General features: G+C 40.2%; 1 protein-coding gene across 5 annotated transcripts in view; it reads right to left on the bottom strand.

The window, feature by feature from the left end:
- Nucleotides 1–11,951: 11,951 nt before the first annotated feature.
- DOCK10 (dedicator of cytokinesis 10) overlaps nt 11,952–20,043 on the bottom strand; it is a gene marked incomplete at both ends in the record, with an annotated part of 250,532 nt that continues 242,440 nt past the window's right edge. For 3 of the 5 annotated variants that reach the window (XM_080932737.1, XM_080932735.1, XM_080932738.1), the window contains 3 exons: nt 11,952–12,515; nt 16,060–16,198; nt 16,360–16,460. In XM_080932737.1, coding sequence (XP_080788863.1) covers nt 12,396–12,515; nt 16,060–16,198; nt 16,360–16,460 — 360 coding nt within the window. Of the gene's footprint in view, nt 12,516–14,710; nt 14,787–15,874; nt 15,926–16,059; nt 16,199–16,359; nt 16,461–20,043 lie in introns of those variants that run through there. The other 2 variants (XM_080932736.1, XM_080932739.1) reach the window with 2 other exon arrangements.

The raw sequence follows: 20,043 nt of genomic DNA on the forward strand, positions 1-20,043 counted from the left end.
GCTTGGGCTGACACTTGTGTTCTCTTAGGGTCTGCATGATGTCTGTCCAGGATCTTCTAGCTTTCATAGTCTCTGTTGAGAAGTCGGGAGTGATTCTGATTGGTTTGCCTTTGTATGTTATATGACACCTTTCCCTTACTGCTTTTAGTATTTTTTTTTTTATGTGTCGGGAGGAATTTCTTTTCTGGTCCACTGTATTTGGAGTTTTGTAGGCTTCTTTTATGCTCATCGTCATCTCATTCTTTTTTTTTTTTTTTTTATGCAGAACACATGATTTTATTTGTTTAAACCATGAACACATTCTGTTTCTCAAAATTAACATTTTATTCAAAGTAAGTAAATGTTATGATATCTGAATAGCATGTGGAACTTTTAAAATGACCTTCACTATTTGTAAGACATTTGCCAAGGGCTCATGTGTCAATAGCAACAGGAACAATATTAATAAAGGAAGATTCCTGTACCAACAACATTAATGATGTCTGTTACATTCATTTAGCATTATCCACCAGCCATTTTAATGACAGAAGATGATAACAGTTATTGGGGATAAAGAGATGTTCACAAATTTTCTACTGCTCGTTATCTCATTCTTAAGTGTAAGAAAGTTTTTTTCTATGATTTTGTTGAAGATATTTACTATGCCTCTTAGTTGATATTCTTCGCCCTCTTCTATTCCTATTATCCTTAGCTTTGGTCTTTTCATTATGTCCTGGATCTCCTGGACATTTTACTTTAGGATCTTTTTGGCTTTTGCATCTTCTCTGACTGTTTTGTCTATGTTTTCAATGTTTTCCTTGGCTCCTGAGATTCTGTATTCCATCTCTTGTAGTCTGTTGGTGATGCTTGCATCTGTGACTCCTCATTTCTTTTTTAGGTTTTTCTATCTCCAGGCTTGTCTCTTTTTGTGTTTTCTTTATTGTTTCTATTTCAATTTTCAATTCCTTCTTCTAATCCTTCATCTCGTTGGTTCTGTTTTCCTCTGCTTCTTTGATTTCTTTGATTGTTTTTTGTGTTTCTTCTTTAAAAGCTTCTATTTCTTTATGCTTTTCCTCCCATTCTTGTTTAAAGATCTCCATCATCATCTTGAGGTATGATTTCAGGTCTGAGTCTTCTTTTCTGGAGTGTTTGGCATTCTGCTATTTGCTGTGATGGGAGAGATGGGTTCTGATGTTGCCAGGTTGTCTTGGTTTCCATTGGGTAAGTTCTTTAGCTTTACTCTTGCCGTCTTTTTGTCTGTGATTATACTTGATCTTGTTGTCAGTGATTGGTTCCCGTTTCTCCTGTGTACCTGGTCTGGGTCTCTACTGTTTTAGGTAGCAAATGTCTTGAGTGTTTGGTGAGCATGCATGGGCCTTCCAGGTAGAAACCAAGTCTCTATGGCAGAGTTCCTGCTCCCCCAAACCAGTTGTGGAGGTGCTTTCCATGGGCCAGGCCTAACCCTCTCTGCGCCCCAGCTACTAGCAGTGCAGTCTCACCAGGTCTGTGTCCCTGGATCTCTGCTATTTCTGGTGGCCAGGTCATCACTTTCTGATGCACCATCCCTTGCAAGGCTTTGGGATAGCAAATTACCAGCGAACTCGGTGCTGTCCCACGTGTACTGTAAGAATCATGTGGTCCCAGTACTGGTGGTAGCCTCACCATGGCCTGTCTCAGAAGGTTTAACAAGGTTCAGAAACATGTATCAAAAATAAATGTATCTTGCTTGCTTTGTAAGTGGGTGCTTATACTCTCTGCAATTAGACAGACACAAAACGCTTGCCTGTAGCAGGGTCTGCTTAAGCATATATGTTCCAGTTAGGACACACACACACACACACACACACACACACACAGATTCATGACCTATTTTATACTGGTTGATCAGGGCCTGATGATGACAGAGGCAAATCAGAAAGCACAAGTGTGAGGCTTAACTCTTTTATTTTAAATTCTATGCCTTGTGGGAGATATGAGTCCAACATGAATCCAAATGCCCTGGTTTTCAACAGACAACAGGAAACTAGAATTCTTTCTAAATGCACTTGACACTGATGAGTTGATATGTAATTAAAAAGTAATATGTGGAGATAAGACATGTATGTTGGCTTTAGTCAGTGACCTTATTATTAAATATATGCAGTGTGATGAAAGGACTGGAATGGTACAGAGCTTGTTTCATGCTGCTGGGGGAAGGGATCTTGGTCTTGCTAGAGTATTTAAAGTTCTTCTATAAACCACCTCTGGGGAAAAACACAGTAAAATCATTTGCCAAACTAATAGTTGTGATGCATAAAAGACAGGATGACATTAGCCTAGGTCAAAAGGGCCTCTGATATCTGTTTCCTTACAGACTCTTGGAAGGCTCATTTTCAGATCTGGGTGGCAATCTGTTGCCAAGAGATTTCTTAGAGTATGCTGGACAGGTGGTTGGCAAGTGCATGAGAACTCAGACCTTGTAGGGAAGACCAAGGGGAGAGCACTTCAACAATACCATCTTCTTAGATTTCTGGAGCAGCGATACTATCTGAGGCAGCTTAACAGTTTAAGTGGAGGAAATTAAAAGGTGGGAACAAAAGAACAGGAACCAGATTGGTGTGGGATGCAACTTTTGGAGCCAGAGTTTAGCTCAACACTTGGCAATTTTAGGTGGTAAGCTGTATTGGAGAACAGAACTTAGACATGTCTTGAGATGTCTGAGTTCTTACACAAAATACCATTTGTCACTTTGGGGCTCATGATATCTGAAGCTTCCAACTAATGACCATCTTTGCTCCTTGTGCTGATACTGGCTAGTAAAGCCAGGGTAGCAAAACGCTGACTGAGCCCAACTGAGATCCCTTTCTTTGAGCCCAGAACTTTGGAATTGCTGCTGAGGGCAATTGTATGCCATCCTGCAAATAGCTTGCCTTCTGCAGCTGGAGGTAGGTCAGTTGATGCGACCATGGCTGATGTTGGATGGGGGTGTGGAAATAGACTACTGTATGAAGTGTGTCAGTCTTTCTCAAACTTCTCTGGTCATCATTCACAGCTTCAACAAGACAGACACACTCATGAGAACAAATGTTGCTATAAGTACAATCGATCCGGAGTCTCAGGACCTTAATTCTCAAGACTGTGTTTCTCTCTGATCCAGTATATAAGCCATGATGCTATGCGGGATATATGTATATCTGGCTCAATATGGTTATCTGGAGACTAGGGATATTTTAGGCTTTTCAGCCTCTACCTAAACTGATTTTGGTCAGTGGCTTATATTTCCCATTTCAGTAGTTATAGCAAAATCATATGTTCTTGCTATCACCTGAAGAGACAGTAAAGTATGATCCCACCACAAGTTAATGGAGTTCAGAAATAGAAGATGTGTGGATGGCACCACAGCCATCAAGATTCTGGTTCATATGGACGCTAAGTCATTCTAATATCCTCCATTTAGAAATCCTCAGTGTGTTTAACTTGTCTTTAGAGGATCCTCCAGGCTGAGGTTCAGGTCCCTATTTGGCTTTTGGTAAGGCATTAAAAGCACAGTGTATAGATGGTTCAGTAGCCACCTAAGAAACCACTCACAGCCGGAACTTGCCCACCTCTCAGGTACTTATGCTGTCCCCTCCCCTGCTAAGTAGCTGTACATGACCTTAAATTTCTCACCCTCTCATCTCCACCTCCTCTGTATTGGGATTGCAGGTGTCACCACCATTTCTGGTTCACTCAGTGCTGAAGGTTGAACCTAGGCATTTATGCATGCCAGGTGAGTATCCTACCAACCCAGCCCCCCCCCCCAAAGGAAATCAAGTGCAAAGTAACTGTATTTTTATTCATATTAACAACAGCAAAATACTTTTATAATTTCACATCCAATTGCTCTTAAAAGCACATATATTACAAATAAGGGAAGTCCACAAACTTTAGAGATTAGTATTTATCAACATTTTTTACACATACACAAATATTTTAATATAACATCTGAAATGTTACCCATATAATTTTAGGACTTTCGTAAGTATCAACTAAAAACATTCTTTGAAATGTGATAAAAACCATATATTTTACAATCTTCTATTTACATTGGAAATATGCTTAAATGTTACAAAAACATTCATTTTGACCTTTAAAATGCATGTATGGGGACCTAGAATTGAAGAAATTATACCCAAATATAAACTCAGTTTGCTTTTAAGCCACACGTTCATTGGAATTCCAGGACACATGTTCAGAATGGCTTGATCAATACTACTCAAAGGAAACAAAGGAATCATAGAAAATGTGCAAATTCAGAGGCTGGCAAAATTCTCAAGCTAGCGAGGTAAACAAGATTAACACTGTAAAAACTTCAAATAAATTAAATCTATCTTTTTCTTCCCCGAGATTAGCTGCAGAAATTTAGAGTGTTCTCTGAGAGGTACATCCGATGTCCCCGGACTCCTCTCAAACTTCAGCACTGGATGACACCGAGACCACCGGTATAGCCGCGGTCCCCTTGCTAGTTACACGTGTGGTGTAGGGTCGCTCCACTCCGCACTTTGCTGGGTCTTCCCTGGCCGCAATCTTAAAGCAGGAGAGATACAATACACACACACACACACACACACACACACACACACACACACACACACACACACACAATAAGTAGAGATCAATTTTCATATCCTCAAACACAGAACTAAAATCCAGAACAGTGACTCATTCCCAGTGGGGTGTTAGTAAGTTTGGAAAATATCCTCGTCCAAGTAGTTCTGAAGAAGATTCTTTTCAAAGCCCATATGCCGGTTGCTATGGGGATGTTCCAAGTAGCTTCCCTATACTCTTTGACTGTCAGATATGAATTCATAAATGTTTAAGTGGTTACAAATGTATCTGATTAATTCCCGTGTCTCATCCTATTCTAAAAAATTATAATTTACATCGCTAACATCTACCTGAAAAGGGAAAACATAGGAAAACTCACTTGAATGTTTGTGTTCATGGGAGTTTAAGCGAATCAATCTGACTTACCTGAAAATAGTATCAATCTGTCTATCTGACACTTTGTCAGCTATATCAAAATGACTGTCTGAAAACAGTAGGCACAGCCCTACAGAAACCGCAGGTCCACCCCTGAGGTTTATCTTTGTAAAGAAGAGATTTGGTATTTTTGTTCTGCTACGTTTTCCTCGCTCACTTCACACACGCTGATGTGCTGATGTCTCATCACACACTCCGCGTCCGAGTGTCCCATGCTCACCTTATACCTTTCCTCGGGTCAGGGTCACAAGATACCTGCATAAGTAATTTGGCTCTTTAAGTGCCTAAAGTGTATCTGCATCTGAGAGCAAGGCACACTTGGGTCTCCGTTTCCTGGCACCAGATCAGAATGGCTCTGCTCCCGCCTCTGTGTTTTAAGTTGGATACTCATGGCCACAGCTGACTGGATTCTGCTGCCATCCTCGCTCAGTGGAAACACAGTCCAAAAGAGCATCTTATCTTTATGTTTCATTTGCATGCTTGTGTGAGTTCCATCTGCTCCTGCCTAGGAAAGGTCTTCATGGGTTTGGTTTGGGGATGTTTATGAAACAGTGTGATATTCTGGCTACCTATTAGACGTGCCTTGTCACTCCCAATTCAAAGTACTTGTTTTCCCCACCAGCATTACTCTGTTTTGGTTCTGTTTCCTCTCCTTTTCCATTTTTTTAAAAAAGTGTGAATGCATGTATGTATACATATACATATGACATGTGCATGTGGAAGCCAGAAGACAGCCCGTGGGAGTCAATTCCCTCTTTCTACCATGTGAGTCCCAATGGTTGAACTCAGGTCATTGGGCTTGGGGACAAGAGACTTCAACCAGTGAGCCACCGCAGTGGTCTCTCTTGGTACTATCGTTCCTTTCTTCCCTGTTGGGAAAGGATCTCATGTATCCCACACTGGTCTCAAACTTGCTGTGTAGCCACATATTGTCCTGAGCTGCTCCTGTTCTGTGCTCTCAAGTGCTGAGATCATAGGCATGTGTTATAGGCATGACCCAGTTTCCTCTTATAATAAGTGTTTCCCCTAACAATTTGTCTTTTGGTAATTTGCAAGCTAAGACTCTACTTGGCCCTGTGGGAGTGTATATGGCATAATTAATTTTGTGTTTCGATTTCTATGCCAGTTGGTTCAAACGATTTCTGATTTTCAAAGGTCAGCTGGTAAGTTCTCTCAGCACTTAGATATCTGGGCACCTGCTTCTGGAGTACGTATGTTCACATTCAGACAAAGGAAAACACTCCCTTATCTAGTCACTGATGTGATGAAAAATGTGCTAGGTAGTGTTATGTCTGACTCTATTTTGTGGAATAGTTTGGAGAGTATTGGTATTAGGTCGTCAATAAATGTCTGATAGAATTCTGCACTGAACCCATCTGGATCTGGGCTTTTTTTGGTTTGGAGGCTTTTGATAACTGCTTCTATTTCTTTAGGTGTTATGGGATTATTTAGAGGATTTACCTGGTCCTAGTTTAACTTTAGTATCTGGTATCCATCTAGGAATTCATCCATTTCCTCCAGATTTTCCAGGTTTGTTGAACATAGGCTTTTGTAGTAGGATCTGATGATTTTTTGAATTTCCTCAGTTTCAGTTGTTATGTCTCCACTTTCCTTTCTGATTTTGTTAATTTGGATACTTACTCTCTGCTCTCTAGTTAGTCTGGCTAAAGGTTTATTAATCTTGTTAATTTTCTCAAAGAACCAGTTCTTGGTTTTGTTGATTCTTTTTGTTTCTATTTGGTCAATTTCTGCTCTGAGTTTGATTATTTCTTGCCGTCTATTCCTCTTGGGTGTATCTGCTTCCTTTAGCTCTAGAGCTTTCAATTGTGCTGTCAAGTTGCTAGTGTATGCTCTCTCCAGATTATTTTTGGAAGCATTCAGAGCTATGAGTTTTCCTCTCAGTACTGCTTTCATTGTATCCCATAGGTTTGGGTATGTTGTGTTTTCATTTTCATTAAATTCTAGAAAATCCTAATTTCTTTCTTTGTTTCTTCTTTCACCATACTATCATTTAATAGAGCATTTTTTAATTTCCATGTGCATATGAGCTTTTTGTTGTCTTTGTTGTTATTAAAGACCAGCCTTAGACCATGGTGATCTGATAGGATGCATGGGAGTATTTCAATCTTTATATCTATTGAGGCTTGTTTTGTGACTGATTAGATGGTCAGTTTTGGAGAAGGTACGATGAGGTGCTTAGAAGAAGTTGTATTCTTTTGTTTTAGGATGATATGTTCTGTAGATATCTATTAATTACAATTGGTTCATAACCTCTGCTAGTTTCACTGTTTCCTTGTTCAGTTTCTGTTTCCATGATCTGTCCATTGATGAGAGTGGGTTCTTGAGGTCTCCCACTATTATTGTGTGGGTTGCAATATATTTTTTGAGCTTTACTAGGGTTTCTTTTATGAATATGGGTTCTCTTGTGTTTGGAGCATATATGTCAAGGATTGATAGTTCCTTATGACAAATTTACCCTGTAGTAAGTAAAAAGTGTCCTTCCTTTCTTTTTTGATAACTTTTGGTTGAAAATCTACTTTATTTGATATTAGAATGGCCATTCCAGCTTGCTTCTTGGGGTTATTTGCTTGGAAGGTTTTTTCCCAACTTTTTTTCTCTGAGATAGTATCTGTCTTTGTATCTGAGATGAGTTTTCTGTATGCAGCAAAATCCTGGATTCTATTTATGTATCCAGTCTGATAGCCTATATCTTTTCATTGGGGAATTGAGTCTATTTATGCTACCAGATATTAAGGAATAGTGGTTGCTGTTTCCTGCTATTTTTGCTTTTAGAGGTAGAATTGTGCCTGTGTGTCTTTCTTCTTTTGGTTTTCTTGCTTAGGTATTTTCTTGTTTTTACTAGGATGTAGTTTCCCTTCTTGTATTGGGTTTTCCACCTATAATTCGTTGTAGTGTTGGGTTTGTAGTCAGATATTGTGTAAATTAAGTTTTGTCTTGAAATATCTTGGTCTCTCCATCTTTGGTGATTGAGAGTTTTGCTGGATATAGCAGCTTGGGCTGACACTTGTGTTCTCTTAGGGTCTGCATGATGTCTGTCCAGGATCTTCTAGCTTTCATAGTCTCTGTTGAGAAGTCGGGAGTGATTCTGATTGGTTTGCCTTTGTATGTTATATGACACCTTTCCCTTACTGCTTTTAGTATTTTTTTTTTTATGTGTCGGGAGGAATTTCTTTTCTGGTCCACTGTATTTGGAGTTTTGTAGGCTTCTTTTATGCTCATCGTCATCTCATTCTTTTTTTTTTTTTTTTTATGCAGAACACATGATTTTATTTGTTTAAACCATGAACACATTCTGTTTCTCAAAATTAACATTTTATTCAAAGTAAGTAAATGTTATGATATCTGAATAGCATGTGGAACTTTTAAAATGACCTTCACTATTTGTAAGACATTTGCCAAGGGCTCATGTGTCAATAGCAACAGGAACAATATTAATAAAGGAAGATTCCTGTACCAACAACATTAATGATGTCTGTTACATTCATTTAGCATTATCCACCAGCCATTTTAATGACAGAAGATGATAACAGTTATTGGGGATAAAGAGATGTTCACAAATTTTCTACTGCTCGTTATCTCATTCTTAAGTGTAAGAAAGTTTTTTTCTATGATTTTGTTGAAGATATTTACTATGCCTCTTAGTTGATATTCTTCGCCCTCTTCTATTCCTATTATCCTTAGCTTTGGTCTTTTCATTATGTCCTGGATCTCCTGGACATTTTACTTTAGGATCTTTTTGGCTTTTGCATCTTCTCTGACTGTTTTGTCTATGTTTTCAATGTTTTCCTTGGCTCCTGAGATTCTGTATTCCATCTCTTGTAGTCTGTTGGTGATGCTTGCATCTGTGACTCCTCATTTCTTTTTTAGGTTTTTCTATCTCCAGGCTTGTCTCTTTTTGTGTTTTCTTTATTGTTTCTATTTCAATTTTCAATTCCTTCTTCTAATCCTTCATCTCGTTGGTTCTGTTTTCCTCTGCTTCTTTGATTTCTTTGATTGTTTTTTGTGTTTCTTCTTTAAAAGCTTCTATTTCTTTATGCTTTTCCTCCCATTCTTGTTTAAAGATCTCCATCATCATCTTGAGGTATGATTTCAGGTCTGAGTCTTCTTTTCTGGAGTGTTTGGCATTCTGCTATTTGCTGTGATGGGAGAGATGGGTTCTGATGTTGCCAGGTTGTCTTGGTTTCCATTGGGTAAGTTCTTTAGCTTTACTCTTGCCGTCTTTTTGTCTGTGATTATACTTGATCTTGTTGTCAGTGATTGGTTCCCGTTTCTCCTGTGTACCTGGTCTGGGTCTCTACTGTTTTAGGTAGCAAATGTCTTGAGTGTTTGGTGAGCATGCATGGGCCTTCCAGGTAGAAACCAAGTCTCTATGGCAGAGTTCCTGCTCCCCCAAACCAGTTGTGGAGGTGCTTTCCATGGGCCAGGCCTAACCCTCTCTGCGCCCCAGCTACTAGCAGTGCAGTCTCACCAGGTCTGTGTCCCTGGATCTCTGCTATTTCTGGTGGCCAGGTCATCACTTTCTGATGCACCATCCCTTGCAAGGCTTTGGGATAGCAAATTACCAGCGAACTCGGTGCTGTCCCACGTGTACTGTAAGAATCATGTGGTCCCAGTACTGGTGGTAGCCTCACCATGGCCTGTCTCAGAAGGTTTAACAAGGTTCAGAAACATGTATCAAAAATAAATGTATCTTGCTTGCTTTGTAAGTGGGTGCTTATACTCTCTGCAATTAGACAGACACAAAACGCTTGCCTGTAGCAGGGTCTGCTTAAGCATATATGTTCCAGTTAGGACACACACACACACACACACACACACACACACAGATTCATGACCTATTTTATACTGGTTGATCAGGGCCTGATGATGACAGAGGCAAATCAGAAAGCACAAGTGTGAGGCTTAACTCTTTTATTTTAAATTCTATGCCTTGTGGGAGATATGAGTCCAACATGAATCCAAATGCCCTGGTTTTCAACAGACAACAGGAAACTAGAATTCTTTCTAAATGCACTTGACACTGATGAGTTGATATGTAATTAAAAAGTAATATGTGGAGATAAGACATGTATGTTGGCTTTAGTCAGTGACCTTATTATTAAATATATGCAGTGTGATGAAAGGACTGGAATGGTACAGAGCTTGTTTCATGCTGCTGGGGGAAGGGATCTTGGTCTTGCTAGAGTATTTAAAGTTCTTCTATAAACCACCTCTGGGGAAAAACACAGTAAAATCATTTGCCAAACTAATAGTTGTGATGCATAAAAGACAGGATGACATTAGCCTAGGTCAAAAGGGCCTCTGATATCTGTTTCCTTACAGACTCTTGGAAGGCTCATTTTCAGATCTGGGTGGCAATCTGTTGCCAAGAGATTTCTTAGAGTATGCTGGACAGGTGGTTGGCAAGTGCATGAGAACTCAGACCTTGTAGGGAAGACCAAGGGGAGAGCACTTCAACAATACCATCTTCTTAGATTTCTGGAGCAGCGATACTATCTGAGGCAGCTTAACAGTTTAAGTGGAGGAAATTAAAAGGTGGGAACAAAAGAACAGGAACCAGATTGGTGTGGGATGCAACTTTTGGAGCCAGAGTTTAGCTCAACACTTGGCAATTTTAGGTGGTAAGCTGTATTGGAGAACAGAACTTAGACATGTCTTGAGATGTCTGAGTTCTTACACAAAATACCATTTGTCACTTTGGGGCTCATGATATCTGAAGCTTCCAACTAATGACCATCTTTGCTCCTTGTGCTGATACTGGCTAGTAAAGCCAGGGTAGCAAAACGCTGACTGAGCCCAACTGAGATCCCTTTCTTTGAGCCCAGAACTTTGGAATTGCTGCTGAGGGCAATTGTATGCCATCCTGCAAATAGCTTGCCTTCTGCAGCTGGAGGTAGGTCAGTTGATGCGACCATGGCTGATGTTGGATGGGGGTGTGGAAATAGACTACTGTATGAAGTGTGTCAGTCTTTCTCAAACTTCTCTGGTCATCATTCACAGCTTCAACAAGACAGACACACTCATGAGAACAAATGTTGCTATAAGTACAATCGATCCGGAGTCTCAGGACCTTAATTCTCAAGACTGTGTTTCTCTCTGATCCAGTATATAAGCCATGATGCTATGCGGGATATATGTATATCTGGCTCAATATGGTTATCTGGAGACTAGGGATATTTTAGGCTTTTCAGCCTCTACCTAAACTGATTTTGGTCAGTGGCTTATATTTCCCATTTCAGTAGTTATAGCAAAATCATATGTTCTTGCTATCACCTGAAGAGACAGTAAAGTATGATCCCACCACAAGTTAATGGAGTTCAGAAATAGAAGATGTGTGGATGGCACCACAGCCATCAAGATTCTGGTTCATATGGACGCTAAGTCATTCTAATATCCTCCATTTAGAAATCCTCAGTGTGTTTAACTTGTCTTTAGAGGATCCTCCAGGCTGAGGTTCAGGTCCCTATTTGGCTTTTGGTAAGGCATTAAAAGCACAGTGTATAGATGGTTCAGTAGCCACCTAAGAAACCACTCACAGCCGGAACTTGCCCACCTCTCAGGTACTTATGCTGTCCCCTCCCCTGCTAAGTAGCTGTACATGACCTTAAATTTCTCACCCTCTCATCTCCACCTCCTCTGTATTGGGATTGCAGGTGTCACCACCATTTCTGGTTCACTCAGTGCTGAAGGTTGAACCTAGGCATTTATGCATGCCAGGTGAGTATCCTACCAACCCAGCCCCCCCCCCCAAAGGAAATCAAGTGCAAAGTAACTGTATTTTTATTCATATTAACAACAGCAAAATACTTTTATAATTTCACATCCAATTGCTCTTAAAAGCACATATATTACAAATAAGGGAAGTCCACAAACTTTAGAGATTAGTATTTATCAACATTTTTTACACATACACAAATATTTTAATATAACATCTGAAATGTTACCCATATAATTTTAGGACTTTCGTAAGTATCAACTAAAAACATTCTTTGAAATGTGATAAAAACCATATATTTTACAATCTTCTATTTACATTGGAAATATGCTTAAATGTTACAAAAACATTCATTTTGACCTTTAAAATGCATGTATGGGGACCTAGAATTGAAGAAATTATACCCAAATATAAACTCAGTTTGCTTTTAAGCCACACGTTCATTGGAATTCCAGGACACATGTTCAGAATGGCTTGATCAATACTACTCAAAGGAAACAAAGGAATCATAGAAAATGTGCAAATTCAGAGGCTGGCAAAATTCTCAAGCTAGCGAGGTAAACAAGATTAACACTGTAAAAACTTCAAATAAATTAAATCTATCTTTTTCTTCCCCGAGATTAGCTGCAGAAATTTAGAGTGTTCTCTGAGAGGTACATCCGATGTCCCCGGACTCCTCTCAAACTTCAGCACTGGATGACACCGAGACCACCGGTATAGCCGCGGTCCCCTTGCTAGTTACACGTGTGGTGTAGGGTCGCTCCACTCCGCACTTTGCTGGGTCTTCCCTGGCCGCAATCTTAAAGCAGGAGAGATACAATACACACACACACACACACACACACACACACACACACACACACACACACACACACAATAAGTAGAGATCAATTTTCATATCCTCAAACACAGAACTAAAATCCAGAACAGTGACTCATTCCCAGTGGGGTGTTAGTAAGTTTGGAAAATATCCTCGTCCAAGTAGTTCTGAAGAAGATTCTTTTCAAAGCCCATATGCCGGTTGCTATGGGGATGTTCCAAGTAGCTTCCCTATACTCTTTGACTGTCAGATATGAATTCATAAATGTTTAAGTGGTTACAAATGTATCTGATTAATTCCCGTGTCTCATCCTATTCTAAAAAATTATAATTTACATCGCTAACATCTACCTGAAAAGGGAAAACATAGGAAAACTCACTTGAATGTTTGTGTTCATGGGAGTTTAAGCGAATCAATCTGACTTACCTGAAAATAGTATCAATCTGTCTATCTGACACTTTGTCAGCTATATCAAAATGACTGTCTGAAAACAGTAGGCACAGCCCTACAGAAACCGCAGGTCCACCCCTGAGGTTTATCTTTGTAAAGAAGAGATTTGGTATTTTTGTTCTGCTACGTTTTCCTCGCTCACTTCACACACGCTGATGTGCTGATGTCTCATCACACACTCCGCGTCCGAGTGTCCCATGCTCACCTTATACCTTTCCTCGGGTCAGGGTCACAAGATACCTGCATAAGTAATTTGGCTCTTTAAGTGCCTAAAGTGTATCTGCATCTGAGAGCAAGGCACACTTGGGTCTCCGTTTCCTGGCACCAGATCAGAATGGCTCTGCTCCCGCCTCTGTGTTTTAAGTTGGATACTCATGGCCACAGCTGACTGGATTCTGCTGCCATCCTCGCTCAGTGGAAACACAGTCCAAAAGAGCATCTTATCTTTATGTTTCATTTGCATGCTTGTGTGAGTTCCATCTGCTCCTGCCTAGGAAAGGTCTTCATGGGTTTGGTTTGGGGATGTTTATGAAACAGTGTGATATTCTGGCTACCTATTAGACGTGCCTTGTCACTCCCAATTCAAAGTACTTGTTTTCCCCACCAGCATTACTCTGTTTTGGTTCTGTTTCCTCTCCTTTTCCATTTTTTTAAAAAAGTGTGAATGCATGTATGTATACATATACATATGACATGTGCATGTGGAAGCCAGAAGACAGCCCGTGGGAGTCAATTCCCTCTTTCTACCATGTGAGTCCCAATGGTTGAACTCAGGTCATTGGGCTTGGGGACAAGAGACTTCAACCAGTGAGCCACCGCAGTGGTCTCTCTTGGTACTATCGTTCCTTTCTTCCCTGTTGGGAAAGGATCTCATGTATCCCACACTGGTCTCAAACTTGCTGTGTAGCCACATATTGTCCTGAGCTGCTCCTGTTCTGTGCTCTCAAGTGCTGAGATCATAGGCATGTGTTATAGGCATGACCCAGTTTCCTCTTATAATAAGTGTTTCCCCTAACAATTTGTCTTTTGGTAATTTGCAAGCTAAGACTCTACTTGGCCCTGTGGGAGTGTATATGGCATAATTAATTTTGTGTTTCGATTTCTATGCCAGTTGGTTCAAACGATTTCTGATTTTCAAAGGTCAGCTGGTAAGTTCTCTCAGCACTTAGATATCTGGGCACCTGCTTCTGGAGTACGTATGTTCACATTCAGACAAAGGAAAACACTCCCTTATCTAGTCACTGATGTGATGTGGCTCCATTACATGCTCAAGACCAACAGAAAAATCACCCTTCTCTCCAACAGATACATTTCTTTTACCGAATAAGGAGACTGGTGAAATCCGTCAGCTTCTCCTCTTTGATTGGTCTCCAAGAAGCAGAGAGCCAAAATTTCCTTCTCTTGTTAAAGGTTTCCTTTACAGAAAAACATTATTTCTCTCCTCTTCTACATCTGGCCTCTGTGTTTTTCTATTTTATTTTGAAGTAATCTGAAAACATATTTTCTTTAGTTTTAAAAATTGAAAGAGCTCAGATGTATTTAGGAGGTGAAGGAGCATGTGTTTTCTTTTTGAAAGCTGTCAACATGACACAGCTTCATGTGTCAATGAAGACTTAACAGAAGCTGAGCCTCCAAAGCTGCCTGGGGCACAGGACTAGTGATGGGGAGAGGTGGGCAGACAGAAGGCTGCAGGAAGGAATAGACATAGGACGAGAAAAACATACCACTTTTGCTCACAGTACTGAGAGAAATGCTAGACACAGAGGAGCAGAAGCTGTATAGACACGGACCACGACAGAGCTGCCAGGAAAAAAAGAGAAAAATGTTTCGCCAGATGGTTCAAGGCCAGGCGCAATTTCCAGCGAGAGGCAAGAGTGGTTTCCCAGCTTTTATATCCACTCTCCTCATTTTGATCCCAGATTTAATAATGTCTCCCATGTGTACTCCATCGGGGTGTTTAATTCCCATCACCTCTCAGAAGTCCCCAGTTAACATGATCTGTGCTAGGAATCCAACCTACAGAGATTTATTCTTTCCATCGTAAGTCAACCTACCATCCCCTCCTCCTGGAGCTACTGTGGAGTGTTTAATGGAGTGGGCAGAAGAAGACAGGGAAGAAGAAACATGTCCTGTATATGACCAGAATAATAGTTCCAGCATTTGCCTTGCTCTGTGGTGATGATACGAGGCCATTAGAGGGAGGAGAGGGAACCAACATGAAACCAGTGATATCACATTACTAGCAAGGTCACCACCCAAGTAGAGTGTGAGGGTTGATGGGTGCTGCTGAGCAGGTTAGGGAAGTTCACTTAATGTTCAACTGATTGCTTTTAGTACCTCCAAAAACTTAACATTATTAAACAGTCATAATTCATGCAAGCCATACAGAATATGGCAAATACATGATACATGCCCAGGAATCATAAATGAATTGATTATGGAGTAGAGTTTCTTATATATTATATATTATCAAATTATTCATCTATCTAATCTACTAGCTATTATCTGTCTGTCTGTCTGTCTGTCTGTCTATCTATCTATCTATCTATCTATCATTATTTTTATTTCTTTTTTCTCCTAATTGTGGACCTCTGCTTGTGGTCCAGCTTCTGCTAAGGAAGTCTCAAGGTAAAAGACCCCCGGGAAATTCTGAAGTTCACTCTGAGCATGGTATAGAAGTCCCTAGTGGCAAAATGTGAGATGCCACTCCATATTTTAGATATTAAGTTCCTCAAGGGACTGAGGAGTGGCATCAGACCTTAATGGGGTGAGGGTGGGGGGAGGGGAATTCCCACCTTGTGCTTCTCAGTGTCTAATCAGACCTACACATTCTAGAGTCAACACTCTGTATGGCTTGGGAAAATACCCGCAAAATTGTGGAAAGCATTTCAATTCTCATAAACTCTTTCTGTGGGTGTTTCTGTGCTTTGAGCCAAGGGCTGTTACACACAGGGAGAGAGAAACTCAACATCACAGTGCTGATGTCAGGAATAGTGACTTGTGTGCTAAGGAAAGACTCTACAGTCCCTTGAACAATAGCCAAGAACTATGGGTCACACCAGGGGATGCTCACTTGCTCGTTCATGATGGCAGACAGTTCACTGAGCATGTCCTTATAATGGGACCTCAGTTCTTCTTGATACTCCAGCTGGTCCTCCTTGATGAGACGCTCATTCACATCAAGAGCCTGCCCACACGCATCTGCAAATTGCCTTTAACCACAACATCAAGCAAATTAAAAGTCAGTTACAGGGAATGACATCGAGTTCAGTATGTTTGGGTCCCGAGCCAGCTAGATAGACTGCGGCCTTGAATGGCGACCGTGCCTTTCTGTATGAGGCGGTTAAAGGCAGAATAACAAAGAGCATCTCACCTGAATATTTCCTTCAGTAGCTTTACTTGGTTGTCAGGATACTTCTTTGCATTAGTTTCTTCAAGAAAGGCTCGAGCATAAGCCATTGGCCCAGCATTGACCTATGGGGAGAAGAGATTTGGCTGAAGCCAGTTCATCTCCTTTATGGATCTTTTCCATGGTAAGGGGAAGGTCAATTTTTCTGACCAATTACATGGTACTCTGGTATCTTTCTACCACATTGTAACCCACCACTTTGTATACTTGCTTAAACTGCTATTTTTTCCCCCAATGGTCAGTAATCCACTAATTTGATACACTAGAGTTTGACCTTTCCTATTCCCCTTGCCAAATTCAGTCATGTGTCATCATGTGATATGCTGTGACTTCCTTGCATTAAAACATTCTCACCCCCAAAGTAAGAGGGTGGCTACTGAGACTTGGGAATTAAATAAACCCTTGTAAGTTTCAGAAAGCTGAAGAGCTTCACAAGATGCCTTCCCGAGGTTGTACGTAAGCACGGACACCTGCAAGGAAGAAAGAGGCCCGTGGAGCAGAGACCTTCAGGACTCAGTGTATGTAACCTGTCACCTGTGCTGCAGACGTCTGAGTCATACATGCTTCTGTGAGTAACTCCTCATGCATGCTCCAGTAAGCGATCCAAAGAACCTTACTGGTTTGCCAAGTTGGGCTTTGATACGATCATCACCAGCTTTATCACTGGTCCCTGTCTGGGATGGACAGGTGTTTGAACACACCTCCCCAGGAACTGTCACAAACACAGCCCCTCTGTTTTCTGTTGCTTCGCCTACTGCTCAAGCTCCCTTTCTATAACAACTTGGAAAATGAGCCTCCTCTCCCTTAAATACTTGCCCTGAAGTTAAATTAAGTATTTTTTTGTTATCCAGTGTTTGAATTTTTTCCTCTGTTAGCAATAAAATAAACACATAATGGTTACAAAAAGTAACCATTACAGAAGTAGTAATGTGTGCACTTCCCCGGCAATCCATGTTTCTCTGTGTGCCACTTGAAAGCCTTGTTAAGATCTGGACCAAGGAAGTGTTTATCAGAGTTGCTGAATGACTACACGACCAAACTGTTTGATTTTTTTTTTCTGATTTTATTTTTTGCTGTGCTGGAAGCTAACCCATGGACCTTGTCTATGATACGTATGTGCTCTACTGCTGAGATACATCCCCTGCCCCCAGGTTTACAATACCAGCTTCTATTTGCACACATGCACATGAGTAAAGAAGTTCATTTCTCTGAGTGATTTAACCCATTAGTATGGGTTTTGGAAAGTGTGATGTTTAGCTTTAATTTTCAACCCTACAGCTGAGAGTCATCTGGCAATGAGGAATTGCTTCTTCTGGGTTGGTCTATGGGTGTGTCTGTCAGGGATTGTCTTTCATATGTAAACTGATATGGAAGGCAGCCTATAGTGTGTGACACAATTCTCTAGGCAGGTGTCCCGTGACATGTGTAAACAGAAAACATCAAACTGAGCAACCAAGTGAGTGAGCGTGTATGGATTCATTTCTCCCTGCTCTTGGTTGTAGATGTGATGTGACTAGCTGTGTGAAGCTTCTACCTTGACTTCTCACAATGGTGAACTATCACTGGAACTGTAAGCTGGAATAAGCCCTGTCTTCCTGAAGTTGTTTTTTGTCAAGGTATTTTATGATACCTTGAAAATGCTAACATTAATAATATTAATTATCAATTACTAATTATCAATTTAACTTGAGTTTTTGTTATTTGAAATGAATTTACAAATTGCTCTTTCCAACTCTATGAAGAATAGAGTTAGAATTTTGATGGGGATTGCATTGAATTTGTATATTGCTTTTGGCAAGGTGGCCATTTTTACCATATTAATCTTGCCAATCTATGAGCATGGCAGATCTTTCTACCTTCTCAGATCTTTGATTTTTTTCTTTAGAGACTTGAAGTTCTTATCATACAAATGTTTCACTTCCTTGGTTAGAGTCACATCACAGTATTTTATACTGTTTGTGACTATTGTGAAGGGTGTCGTTTTCCTAATTTCTTTCTCAGCCTGTTTATCCTTTGAGTAGAGGAAGGCTACTGATTTGTTTAGTTAATCTTATATCCAGCCACTTTGCTGAAGTTCTTTATTAAGCTTAGAAGTTCTCTGGTGGAATTTTTGGGATAACTTAAGTATACTATCATATCGTCTGCATATAGTGATATTTTGACTTCTTTCCTAATTTCTATCTCTTTGACCTATTTTTGTTGTCTAATTGCTCTGGTTAGGACTTCAAGTACTATATTGAATAGGTAGGGGGAGAATGGGCAGCCCTATCTAGTCCCTGATTTTAGTGGGATTTATTCAATTTTCTCTCCATTTAGTTTGATGTTGGCCACTGGTTTGCTATATATTGCTTTTACTATGTTTAGGTATGGGCCTTGAATTCTGATCTTTCCAAGACTTTTAACATGAAGGGGTGTATCAAAAACTATTCTCAACAATCAAAGAACTGCTGGAGGAATAACAATCTCCAACCTCAAGCTGTATTACAGAGAAGTTGTGATAAAAACTGTATGGTATTGGTATAGTGACAGGCAGGTAGATCAGTGGAATAGAATTTAAGACCCAGAAATGAACCCACATACCTCTGGTCACTTGATCTTTGACAAAGGACCTAAAAACCATACAGTGGGGTAGGGCGGGGGGAAAACAGCATTTTGAACAAATGGTGATGGTTCCACTGGCAGTCAGCATGTAGAAGAATGCAATAGCTCAAGTTCAAGTTCAAGGACATCACATAAAACCAGATAAAATGAAACAAATAGAAGAAAAAGTGGGGAAGAACCTCAAACACATAGAGGAAAATTTCCTGAACAGAATACTAATGGCTTATACTCTAAGATCAAGAATCAACAAATGGGTCCTCATAAAATTGCAAAGCTTCTGTAAGACAAAGAACATTGCCAATAAGACAAAACAGCAACAGATTGGGAAAAGATCTTTACAAATCTTACATCTGATAGAGGGCTAATATCTAATATATACAAAGAACTCAAGAAGTTAGATTTTAGAAAATCAAATAACCCTATTTAAAATGGGGTACAAAGAATTCTCAAAATATCAAATGGCTGAGAAGCACTTAAAGAAATGTTCAACAACCTCAGTCATCAGGGAAAATGCAAATCAAAACAATCCTGAGATTCCCCCTTACACCAGTCAGAATGGCTAAGATCAAAACCACAGATGACAGCAGATACTGATGAGGATGTGGAAAAAGAGGACCACTCCTTCATTGTTGGTGGGATTGCAAGCTGGTACAATCACTCTGGAAATCAGTTTGGTCTTTCCTCAGAAAAGTGGACGTAGTACTACCTGATGATCCAGCTATACTACTCCTGGGCATATACCCCAAAAATGTTATAACATGTAACAAGGACACATGCTCCACCATGTTTATAGCAGCCTTATTGATAAAAGCCAGAAGCTGGAAAGAACACAGATGTCCTTCAACAGAGGAATGGATATAAAAAGTGTGGTACATTTACAAAATGGAGTACTACTCATCCAACAAAAACAATGACTTCATGAAATGGATGGAATTAGGCAAATGGATGGAACTAGAAATAGCATCCTGAGTGAGGTAACCCAATCATAAAAGAACATACATGATATGCTCTCACTGATAGGTGAATAATTTGTCCAAAAGCTCGGAA

The sequence above is a fragment of the Micromys minutus genome (assembly GCF_963924665.1).
Source record: "Micromys minutus genome assembly, chromosome: 19".
Classification (NCBI taxonomy): Eukaryota; Metazoa; Chordata; class Mammalia; order Rodentia; family Muridae; genus Micromys; species Micromys minutus.